The 12,617-nt window shown below is 40.4% G+C and overlaps 1 protein-coding gene across 1 annotated transcript; it reads left to right on the top strand.

The window, feature by feature from the left end:
* ptpn2b (protein tyrosine phosphatase non-receptor type 2b) lies at positions 1-12,490 on the top strand. The gene is made up of 10 exons (XM_078266970.1): positions 1-243; positions 708-798; positions 918-1,018; positions 2,898-2,996; positions 4,952-5,089; positions 5,719-5,928; positions 6,501-6,662; positions 8,438-8,646; positions 8,774-8,869; positions 11,029-12,490. Exons 1-10 carry the CDS (start codon positions 187-189, stop codon positions 11,048-11,050), a joined length of 1,185 nt encoding a protein of 394 aa, XP_078123096.1. The 5' UTR covers positions 1-186; the 3' UTR covers positions 11,051-12,490.
* The last annotated feature ends 127 nt before the right edge of the window (positions 12,491-12,617 follow it).

Here is a 12,617-nt window from a genome sequence, read left to right as displayed (position 1 = left end):
GTCAACTACTGCACCACTAGAGAGAGAGAGGCGACGGACAAACGCTTTAGCGAGAGCTCGTTAGCGTAGGGAAGTAATAATCCTTTGACCAAAAGCTTCTCCAGCCTGAATAAAGTAATGAGGTAGTCAGTCGGATAGCTAATTATAGTACCTAGATTGAAATACACTGGCATTGCCACTGTGAAAATGGACCAGGAGTTTGAAGCCATAGATTCAGAGGGCCGGTGGCAAAAGCTTTATCTAGTAAGTCTGTTAGCATAGTTAGCATAAAGCTAACATAGATAGTACTTCAAGCGCGCATTAATCTAGCAAGCTAACAGTTCGGCTAGCTCATCAAGTATCCGATATTTAACCTGTTATTTATCGCCAACTTCCTTCATACGTTTGTTTTTGTTTTTTGTCCATGTTTCAACAAAAAAAATCGTTTGCCTATACACACTGATGCACTTTAATATGATAACGTAAATGTTACCGTTAGCTCAGTATTATAAACTTGTGCATGTGGTTGAAGCTCAGTGTGATTAGCTACATTTTATAGCTAAGTCACTTGTTTTATACTTCACTCTACAAGTAGGATCAGATGTTCAGTGTTGAAAGTAACTGTGTACAGTTTTTTGGGCAAACAGTAGTGTTGGGATTGAGCCCCTGTTGCCATAAAATGTAATGCTATAACCGTTACTTTTTGTGCATCTTTCTATTGTCTTCAGGAAATAAGGAATCAGTCCCACGAGTGCTCCTACAAAGTGGCAAAGTATCCAGAGAATCGCAACCGAAACAGATATAGAGATGTCAGTCCATGTAGGTAAACATTGGTGGAAAGTCCAAACTGTTTACACTGTGACGTTTCTCTAAACCTCTAACAATGTCTGTCAATTTACAACTTTTCCCAAAATCATTTTCTCTCACGCTGCCTGCAGTTGATCACAGTCGGGTGAAGCTGGAGAGCACAGAAAACGACTACATCAATGCAAGTCTGGTAGTCATGGAGGAAGCCCAGAGGAGTTACATATTGACTCAGGCAAGTCCAAGGCTTTTAATTCCAGTAAAAACAATCATGCATACAGGTCTATTATTACAACCTTAACACTAATGTTAGTTAAGAGGCAGTGAAATCCTGGTCTTGACAGTGGTTTATTTATTATTCATTTTTTCCAAGGGTGTCGCTGTGTGAAATTTACTCAACTCTCCAACTTACAGTAATGATATTTTAAGGGTACATGTATACGTTTGAAATAGTATGATTATTGAGGACCAATGTCAAGTAATTTGTAAAGCCAAAATGATTAAGTTATTGCTTTCCTAAAAGAAACCCAACACAGGGACATCTTCATCCCACACAACTTTTAATATTCTCCTGTATTCAGGAAATGAAAGGACAAATAACCACTTAACGTGTTAATGTGATTTATTTTTTCTTGCTAGTGTTAATCAGCCTCGTTAAACAACAACACCGCTGCTAAAGGTTAACTCAGCCGGTAACACTAATCCCCCGGTCTCCTTGTCCCTACGTGTCACGTTTAATGTGAAGATGAGACTAAGTTGCCTGGGTGAGTGTAGGTCTTCCCTAAATCTAAAGTGGTCGTGCAGAGTCAAGCTCGACCCACCCAGAGCTGCATAGTGTCACGGTCGGAAAACGGCTGCTGGCCCCGGTACCCCCGGCAGTCGACAGCCAACAGCTTCCTTGTGTCCTGCTCCAGCGTTGTCTCTCTGGGCATGGCCAGCCCCAGCGTTTTCTCGTTGTGTACATTCAGGTTGTTTTAAGAAGGAGTATTTACAAAAGACTTGTTGTGGGAAAACAGGAAAGCAAAGTATTTTCCGTCGGAACAGTCTTTCTCCCAGTGTTTCTCTTCAGCGCGTCTGTGGTGTAGTGTTGGTTCCACTTGAGGCCCTCGGCCTCTGCTTCCTCAAACTTCTCAATCTCTATCATCATCTCTGTACCCCATCCACACAGGCGCATCTGGCTTATCAGGCCTTGCACACACACATACCCTCATGTCACATGTCAGTATTTGCCCTAGCAGCTCATCATGACATCCTAACATCAACAAACTGCCACTCAAAAGACGCTGAAGATTCTTGTTCACCAAATGATATTGCTCACTGAATACTGCTAAAGTAATTAAAAGCCACAGAAAGTTTGCTCAATTTAACATGACTAGAGTGAAATATCAATTAATCTGTGGTTTGTTTTGGCATTCTAATGTATCGCAACACTGTTTAGACAGAGATGGTGTGAAATGAATTATCAGGTTTCTTGTTGCACAATAAAAAACATGTGAACAAAGTGCTTAAAAAAGCCAAACATTTGAGGTAATGCTTGCTTCTGTCCAATTCATTTTGTACCCTGAAATAGTGGAACCGTAAACAAAATTGTAGCAGTTTATTCTGCAATTATATCACAACTAATTATTTCCACTAACCCTAGTTAGTTAAATCCTAATTGACATGACATCAGTGTGTTACTCTACATGATGGATTATCCTTTTAATCGTTACTGACATATTTAAATTTAGTCATGAAAAGAAAAGCAAGCAAGCAAAGACTTGTTGACAGAGTCTCAGCATTGTCCATGCCTCTGTATGTTATCTATTCTGTTTTATTTCAGACATTTCAAGATATTGCACCTCACAGAGTGCAGTTTTCAAAACTCAACCACATTATAACCTTTAGCAGTCTTGACCTTTAAATGAACACTTGTTAGTTGCACAGTTATCACATTAATAAAGACAATTCTCAGCCTAATGTATTCATGCCTGAAAGATGATACACATTTCCATTGCAAATGATTTCCCAGTGTCCCACTGGACTCATTTCGTCCTGCTGTCATGTAACTGATCAAAGTGTGTGTGTGTGTGTGTGTGTGTGTGTGTGTGTGTGTGTGTGTGTGTTGCCCACAGGGCCCCCTCAGGAACACCTGTGGCCACTTTTGGCTCATGATCTGGGAGCAGAAGACCAAGGCGGTCATAATGCTTAACAGGGTCATAGAGAAAGGCTCAGTAAGTACACAATATGATAATAAAAAGGCCTCACTGGCTACATTCAGGCTGCAGGCCAAAGTTTTTTTTGCTCATTTCTGATTTTTTTCATGACAGTGTGAACCTGGGCTGGTCATATGGCATTCGATCTTTTCCAGTTTTGATTTGGGCCACTTTCATATGTGGTCCAAATCTGTTACAGGTCGGATACAAACAAAAACAAAAAAACAGTCAGTCTGGACAGTCGGATCGGAATCTGACATCAATTTAGAGCGACCATTGTCACACTTTCAGGCCGTGCCCAGTTCTTGAGTCTGATGCGGGCCACATAAAATAAAATAATAAAGTGAACAGTCAGTCATAAGAATCAGATCTGGCAATGAATAGGAATTGAGCATTAAGGTCTGCAGTCCGAACATAGCCATTGTGTCTGGTTTGACATCTTTGACACCCACAGACAGACAGACTGCAGAAATACTGAATAGACCACAGAAAGACTAGTTATATACTGACCACTTTATCCCCAGCAACACGCATACTTTGTTAAAGTAAGCAGTCGGCTCACAGTGTGAAATAAATTATGCCACTTGTTTGATCCATTTTGAGTTCTGTTAAAATGCTTCATTGTGAAGCTTCAGTCTCCTGTCAGCAAGATAACAGGAATTCATTGTTTTGACAGCATGTTCCCAGATGTCTGAGAGGAACTGGGATGCAGCCCAACCTCTCAACTATTTTTAAATCCAGTGATCCTGTGATGTGCCAATTAAATAAACACACACTTACACTCTCGCTCACGTAGAACAGCTGGGATCTCTCTGTTTCTCAGTAAAGCAGCTGGAGTGGATCTGGCTGGGTCGTGAGATTCACTCACTATTTTCTTGGAAATAGAAGATAAAGAGTACCTAGTCCACAGATATTATCAAGGATCTTTTATGTAGGCCAGCTCTCCAATCCTGCAGAGGAGAGGTTACATAACAGACTTATCCTCAACAGCTCTAGCCATTGTCTGTTTACTAATAAAATACTATATGCTGAGAATAAATATTGAGTGTATAATAATAACAATGATGATAGGAGCCAGGTTCTGCCTGTTAAAAGGAAGTTTTTCTTCGCTGCTGTCGCACCAAATGCATGCTCATGGGGGGGAATTGTTTGGACCTACTCTATCTGTAAAGTGGCCATGAAATAACGTCTGTTGTGATTTGACACTATGAATAAAATTGAATTGAATTGAAATTGAATAATAATAATTATAAACTTATATAGCACATTTCATACAGGAAATACAGCTCAAAGTGCTTTATAAAAGAAAAAAGGAAACAAATAAAAATAGGAGGGAAGTAAAATAACAGTTTAAATATTTATATATTTAATTATATTTATGCAAATGTTAGGATTAAAACGGTTTCAAATGAATTGCTGAAGGTTGTGGTGTAAGGACTGTGGTCACAAAATGAAAACACTCAAAGGTAACACAAGTGGAAAACTGTAAAACAAAAAATATAGCAAAAATAGAATTTTGACTAATACAAGTTTAATATTATTTTTATTTCTTAGTGCAACCTGACAGCACAAAAGGTGACTGACAAAGGTGCAACAACATATTCAGACAGCAAGGCTGTGATAGGATATATTTGGTGTGTCACAAAAAAAGAGTTTTGAGATTTAGTATCGTCGTTTACGTTGATGGGAAAGCAACGTTTTGAGGTTTTGTATTTGTGTATGTTTCTGTGCATGTGTGAAAGTGTATTACGTAAGTGTGACCAGGTAAACGTGTAGGTATGTGTGGGGAGAGAGGAGACGAAAAGGATGTGTAGCCGCAGCTTTATTTGATTTATTCTCCAGCTTTCCTAAAGCCGAGGCTCAAACTGTCCTCAAGGCCAGCATCTGCTTTTCATCAGGTGTATTTCTTTGTCAGAAGTTTAACCTATTTGGTATCTCTTACCATGCTTGTCTCCTTTCTCCTTGTGTGACAGGAAAAGTGTGCCCAGTACTGGCCCACAGCCGAGGAGAGGGAGATGGCCTTCAGAGACACACGTTTCTTGGTCACGCTGCTGTCAGAAGACACCAAGTCTTACTACACCACCAGAGTGTTGGAGCTGCAGAATCTTAGTGTAGGCACAGCACGGGGCATTCCCAGTTAATGGTTTCAAAGGAGAACTGAAATGGTTCAAGGGTATCGCACTAAGATGCATCACATGCCCCTGTGTTGTCCGAGGCATCTTTGAACTGAAAACATCCTTGTGTATCGCTAAAGCTCATTCTTTTCTGTTTTCACAGACTTTCAGACAGAGTAAACAGAGTTTGATGTTCCCACACCAAAGTATTTGCAGTGTGTAGGTGTTGAGAAAATGCAAAAGAGCTGTAGATTATGCAGCAGAGCAATTTCTGTATGTAAAATACAAAGCATATGCTTGAACAACAATGTTTTTGAATCAGAATGAATTTCTGCAATCCATTTTTCACCTGGAGGAAGGAAGTAACTGCCAAGCTGATAGAACAATACGCATGAGAAAGAAGTACACACAGGGCTTGACTTGCTGTTTTGGTGTGGCAAGTTTTCAGAACCTGGTTTATTGCATGAATTGAAACTGTAGAACATGTTTGTTTAGTTCAACTCTCAAACACTACTGAAAGTGTACTAAAGTCACCTCAAACAGAACTGATCAAAATCCGCACTGACAAGGCTGCAAATATATGTTTTGTACCTGCTAATAAGGGCCTCTGTTCGCTGCTCTCACAGACAGGGGAGAAGAGAGAGATCTGCCACTTTCATTACACCACGTGGCCTGATTTTGGTGTCCCAGAGTCCCCGGCATCCTTCCTAAACTTCCTCTTCAAAGTGCGAGAGTCGGGAGCGTTGGGGGTAGAACACGGGCCGGCTGTGGTGCACTGCAGCGCTGGAATTGGACGCTCAGGGACGTTTTCATTAGTTGATACTTGTGTGGTCCTGGTAAGTCCTGCCTCTTAGTTTGTATCGGTGTTTCCATATTCTAACTAAGCAGAAAGATTTGCCCGTTCTTTGCTACAGTGGTTTAATTAGTCATTTAGACATTTGTGTGTGTTAGAGCAAACACAGACCCATCTGTCATGTCGTGTTTATTTACATTTCAAATAAACCTATTTTCTGATTGATACCTGCTTCAGAATGTAGTTGAAAGAGGAAAAAATACTGAAGAAAAACAACTCAAACATAAAACTTTTATGTGGTTATGTACTTGGCTAAAATGCAGCATTATTCTCTTGGCATGCTGGGAAAACGCATGAAAACATGATGATGTAGCAATAGATAAGCCAGATCAAAAAATATAAGGCACTTAAAAAGCTTAATTACAGCATATGATCCCAAAACTGTTGCATTATACCCACTGTCACAGACTGGAGAAGTGCAACAGTGTAACAATGTGTCAGACTTAAATTTTCCTTCCTAAACACAACCAACAAATTAGTCACCAGATATCGAGAGAACAGGGGGTTCATCCTGGTTAGCTGAGCAACAGTAGTTTACATTGCTGTCCTGTCCAGATGGCCAAGAGGAAAGACCCCTCATCAGTGGACATCAAAAGCATCTTGTTGGACATGAGGAAGTATCGCATGGGCCTGATCCAGACCCCTGACCAGCTGCGCTTCTCCTTCATGGCTGTCCTCGAAGGATCCAAGTGCATCATGGGAGACTCCTCTGTACAGGTACCTGCACCCATAGACAGTATATAAGAATGGAAGCTGAAGCATTTAAAGACTATTTGTCCATTGTTTATTTCTAAAGAAACACGACAATGTATAAAAGGCTCCATTACCTTGTATCTCATGTTATGGTAAAAATAGGCTAACGATTGTGTCTTAACCACGCGACTTACTGTCGCACAGTAGAGGAATTACCGTATAGTACAGGAGAAGCTCGCAGGCAGTTTTGACTTACATTAGCTGTTTAAGTTTAATTACTAATGTTAACTAGCATTTTAGTGAGCAATAATTACCCTGTGCCTATGTTATCTCCTTACATATACCTACGCTCTCCGTCTCTGTAAGATTCGGAATGATTGAGATTTCTCTTCGCACAGCTACCAGAAGACTTACAACTTTCAGACAGGTTGCTCACGTCACATCTACGTCGTCAAGCTCACTTTGAGGCTGCACAGTAACGCTCAGCCCTCACCGGAAATGTACTTCTAATATACTTCACTGGTCTCAGTGGAAGTCTACGGCGTGGCTTTGTCCATTTCGTTACCTGTCTATGCTCAGTACACTAAGTACTTTTTCCTCTCCATTTTATCTTGTTTGCTTATAAACACAGATACTCTTATTTCCCTTCATCCTTATGGTCCAAACACAGACTGTACTATGTCAGTTTGTGAGTTTCTGCAGGCATCTGTTCAATTGGGATTTTGGCTGTAGAGAAAAATACAAAAGTATGGCAGATAATCAATATTAGTTTATTTTATACGCCACAGTTATTCAGTCTATGCATGCTTAAAAGTCACATACTGTCAATTAAGGGGAATAAACGTTTGCCAGCATGTGAGCCACATTGTAAACAATATTTCCAATTCAAAATATATTCCAGTCTAAATGATTATTTACAAGAGAGTATCATGTGGAGTTTTTATTAAACGTATTTGATTGAGGTTTGCATCAGATAATTATTGTGATGCAGCTGACTGAGAACACGTTGAATCCATTAGACTCACCCCCATTATTAACTGGCAGGAGGTAGATGAAACAAGGCTACTGTAGATCTCCCAACGTATCAGCAGACCCTTCTGGCCAGGCTTCCGGGCACATCTTATTGATAAAGGAGCTTTATGTAATTGTATAGAAAGAAAGAAACACTTCCCTGGGATTTGAGTCTAAAAATAAAAAATAAAAAATAAAAAGTTTGTTTTATTAAATAAAATGATCACAAAAAACCTGTTGCTTAGCACTACATCCTCTGTCAGAAGCCCTCTGTCACTCTTCACAAATCTTGCTTTTGAAATGAAAGTCAGTGTTTCCCACAGATTCAAAAGCAATTTGTGGCGGGGGGGTGTCAGAATAAAAAATGACATAACATTATTTATTATACGTTTATTTGATTCACAGCTGCTATATAGTGTTTTGACCTCGACAACCCAACTGCATTTTACCGCAAACTTGCGACTAGTTAACTTTCTAAAGCAAGCACAATCGCTTGTTTGCTAAGAGTCGGGTCGGTGATTGTGAATGTGTGATTGTGTAAAGGTGTTCACGAGATGGATACCAACCTTTAGTGAACTTGTGAATTTCGCCAGCCGTTATGGAGACAGACGCTGTGTGCACGGTGAGCTCAATGGTGTCTGCCTGGAAGGTGACGTTGGGGGCTAAAAATGCCAAACACCGCTGTGTGTGTGTGTGTGTGTCCCTCTCAAATTATTTGGCATTTATTTATTGCGTCAGTAGAAAAAAAACTTGAAAGTCAACTATCTTCCACTTGTCTGTGTGTTAAGAACCGGTGGCGGGAGTTGTCCAGAGAAGATCAGGAGCCGACATCGGAGTCTCCCCCCTCAACTCAGCCTCAGGCCAGGTGTCCGACAGAGCGATTCAACGGCAGCCAACGGGGAGGTCAGCTGGAGGAGGGAGGAGACTACAGACAGGATGACAAAGTACCAGCACAGTCTCCTTGCAAGGAACAGGAGCAGGACGGCAGCACAACACAGTCAGTACACTCAGTCTGGCTCTTGGTCGTATTCGTTCAATGTTCTGAATCGATCATTGGTGATTTTTTTTTTTTTTTTACTGGACATTGGACAGCTGTTTACCCATTTTCCCTTCTTTTTACACAGCAAACGACGCAGAGAAGACAGCATCTCCAAATCAGGCACAGCCAAGACACCCCAAAGCAAGCCTAGGACAAACGACTCAGAGAAGAAGAGAAAAAGGTGATTATATCTTTTGGCCGAAACCACCTTCCACGATGATTTATCAATCACCATCACAATGCCATTTTTGTATTCATTACATGCTGTAATTTAAACTGCCAAGTGTGATATACAAACATTTATGTATTAAACAAAACCGACTCCATCATATGTGTTAACAAAAATGTTCATGTTCTCATAAAGGCGGAACGGTTAGTCCTGATGAAGCACTCATTTCTGATGACTGTGCACCTCCAAAACTGGCTCACTAAGTCATTTCTCAGAAGCCTTCCTTTGTTGTGTGACATGTCAGTGTTGTTCCAGTAACTCAGCCCAAACTGCACCATTTCTGACGAGATCTTACTCTGCTGTTGTGGTTCTTCTCGGACAGTTTGGGCTGCATTTGCTGCACATGACAAGAGCTGGCCTGTCCAGTCGGGGGTAGTGTATATTTACCCCCCTCTGTGACAGCAACAACAACCACGAAGAGCACATTTAGAGGACGAGGTTTACCCACAGCTTTTAAAAAGAGTACATGGAGGTGTGTGTGCACTTGGTGTATGCTGTGTTTTTGTTTTCTGTTGAGGTTTTGCTCTTGGTTTCATGATTTGCTTGGCTTCTGTGGTTTGGAGTTGTGTTAATTCTGGCTGCACTCCAGCACGGTGTGTGTGTGTGTGTGTGTGTGTGAGGCGTGTACATTTGTGGTTTAGCTGTTGAAGCTCTAAAATGTCAGGTTGAGTTGGAATAATGCAAGGTGCTAATTTATGCTGTGCATCATAGATTCAAATGTGGTGGCATTTAGTCTGTTCAATCTTGTCAAAGGTTATTGAGCACACCAGTGTAAAACACGATTATAATCAACAACCACTAAAGTTTTCCCCTCACTAAGACACTGCTTTGCAGATAAAAGTGCTGCTGTTTTGTTATCAAGCTAAATTGTTTCACCTCTATTGATATTCATCCTGTAACAATTGTGTTCTTTTTGCACGTTAAATGTAATATTCATGCCGATGTAAGTAGGTTTTAGCAGTAAAAGGCACAGGGCAGTATAAATAATAACACATCTAAAGCCAAATCTGGGCAGATTTACATGCCTACAGTACATAACCTTTGTTTTGGCTGAATTTGAACTTGGTAGTACAAGAAGTTGCTTGATAATTGACCTAAATGATTAAAGTTGTTCTGTTCATCAACTAATCGATTGACTAATTGTTTCAGATCTACTCTTATCTTCCAAACCCTTCTACATCATACGGGGATGAGTCTCCGTTTAGCTCACAGATAATCAAATCTAATCACGTGTTCTAATGCTCTGCCATTACTAAATGGAAATGTTCTTCAAAATGTTACAGCTAAGAATATCTGAATACAGTGTGACATGTTGCTAACACGATGGCTGCTTTCACTGTATTTACACTCAATCTAATGTTAGTATGATCAAAGTGATCCAAGACATTGTATCGTGCCACAGCTCCTGCTAACCACTGAGCAAACCTTTAGATCTCTGCGGTTTAGTTTTATTTTGTTAAAGATCCTATGACATGCTGCTTTTTGGATGCTTTTATATAGGCCTTAGTGGTCCCCTAATACTGTATCTGAAGTCTCTTTCCCGAAATTCAGCCCTGGTGCAGAATTACAGCTACTAGAGCCAGTCCCACAATGAGCTTTCCTTAGGATGTGCCATTTCTGTGTAGCTTTAAATGCTATTAAGGAGGAGAGGGGGGGGGGGGCAAGGTGGAGGGTGGGGGGTGTGGCCTTGACCAACTGCCACTTTGCTCCTTTGCAAGCCATGATGTCTCTCTCTTTCTCATGGGTGGGCCATATTCTCTGGGTGGGCAAAGCAGAGAAAGGGGAGGTAACCTTGCTCCTTATGACGTCATAAGGAGCAGATTCCAGATCGGCCCATCTGAGCTTTCATTTTCTCAAAGGCAGAGTAGCATACCCAGGGCTCAGTTTACACCTATCACCATTTCTAGCCATTGGGGGACCATAGGCAGGCTGGAGGAACTCATATTAATGTTAAAAAACCTCAAAGTGAAATTTTCATGCCATGGGACCTTTAACTTGACCACGCTGAAGACAATAACTTGATTAATGAAACTTGAGCTTCACTGACACTCGACACTAGTAGAAAATTGTTTTGAGTTCAACCTCTTTAAATACTCTGTGTCTTGTGACAGGGCGAAAACCAGCGACTGCTAACCACCTTGACCTGCAGCCATGCAACTACAGCTCTGGCAGAAAAGCCAACATCGGCAGGGACCTCAACCTTTTTCCCCAACCTCTGTGCCCTTCTTCCTTGACTCCAAACCACTCTTCCTCACCTCCACCTCAAAAAGCCAGCTCTCCTGTCTTTGTCGCTTTTTGTTGTCGTTGTCCTTGCCCTGAAACGCTATTCGGCCACCGCACATCTCCCTCTTCCTCCTCCATTAGCAGCACGTCACTCCTCAGTCCTCCACCTCACAGCTTTCCCATGTCTCCTAATCCTCTCTAAACTGTTTACAGCAGACACTTCGACATTCTTTGAAGACCGCACATTTGAAAAGACGAACACACCAGCGCTTTCTCCCCTGGTCACACCTCAACCACAGCCTGCGCTGCTTCTGGAGTCAAAACTTTTTTTTTTTTTTTTTTGCTTTATTATTATTATTTGCAGCTTTGTCATCTATTATGCTTCTTTGCATTTATGAAATTAAGAGTGATACTAAGGCCTATGCATTGCCAAATTGTAATGCTGTTCATATGTGTATTTTTAGAAAACCTTTTTTCAGAGGCAAAAATAAATGTTCTATTTTTTATAAGAGATTACTTGAAGTTTTTCACAGTAATGGGGGTCAGTTAAATGAAAAGCACTGCCTCCCCCCCACATGAGAATTTCAGTGGCATGTAATGTATCCATGATGTACATAGTGTTCTTTTAAAAAAGATGTGTAAAAAGACATATTTTTGCTTGTAAAAGAAAAAAAAGATGTACGACAATGTTACAGATTTGAATAACTGATTTGATGACTTGTTCTCCTTTTGAAATGAAAATGTCTTAAATTTCTCTCTTAGAGTGTAATCTACAAATAAAACTGGTATTATCTAGTTTACATCATAACCTGTCAGTCCACAAATGATTGTGTAATAGTTTGAGATTTTGAGAAAGTTGGGTGAGAAGATTGATATGTATGTTAAATATGAGGACAGCAGCTGGTTAGCTTAGCTTACCATAAAGACTGGAAAAAAAACTGAAACTGAAAAAAGACAAGCTGTAAAAACGACAAGTTGCCTTTTTATGGATGGTTATGTGACGGACTATTTCTTGGCTAAGAGTTACTTCCTCTGGTTGCCTGGCAACTGCTTAGAGCCAAGAAATAGTCCGGCACAACCATTCATAAAACAGCAACTTGTTGTTTGGCCCCATTGAAATACAATGGATCTAGTTTCTGTTTTTGGCCGTTTCCAGTCTCCATGCTAAGCAATGCTAACGGTGTGCCAGTGTCTAGCAACGCAAACGTAATTAATTCTGAGGTCTATGAATATTTATTTTTATATGTACAACAGAAAAGCAAGTTTAAATTAACAAATATTTTGGTTTTGATTTATATGACATTTTGTTGGCCATGGTATCTCTTAATTAAAGGACACATAAAAGTGGAATTACCCTTCTCATTTACTATAACTTACCTCTCTGCCAGAGTAAATACATGTACCGGTATTTCACTATATGTCAAACTATTCCTCTAAAAATACTTTTAGGATAGAAATTATGATCCCTTAACTGTTT

This window comes from Sander vitreus, chromosome 14, assembly GCF_031162955.1.
Source record: "Sander vitreus isolate 19-12246 chromosome 14, sanVit1, whole genome shotgun sequence".
In the NCBI taxonomy this organism is placed as follows: Eukaryota; Metazoa; Chordata; class Actinopteri; order Perciformes; family Percidae; genus Sander; species Sander vitreus.
The sequence above is the reverse complement of the archived record's forward strand: the minus strand, read 5'-3'. Positions and strand labels throughout refer to the sequence as shown.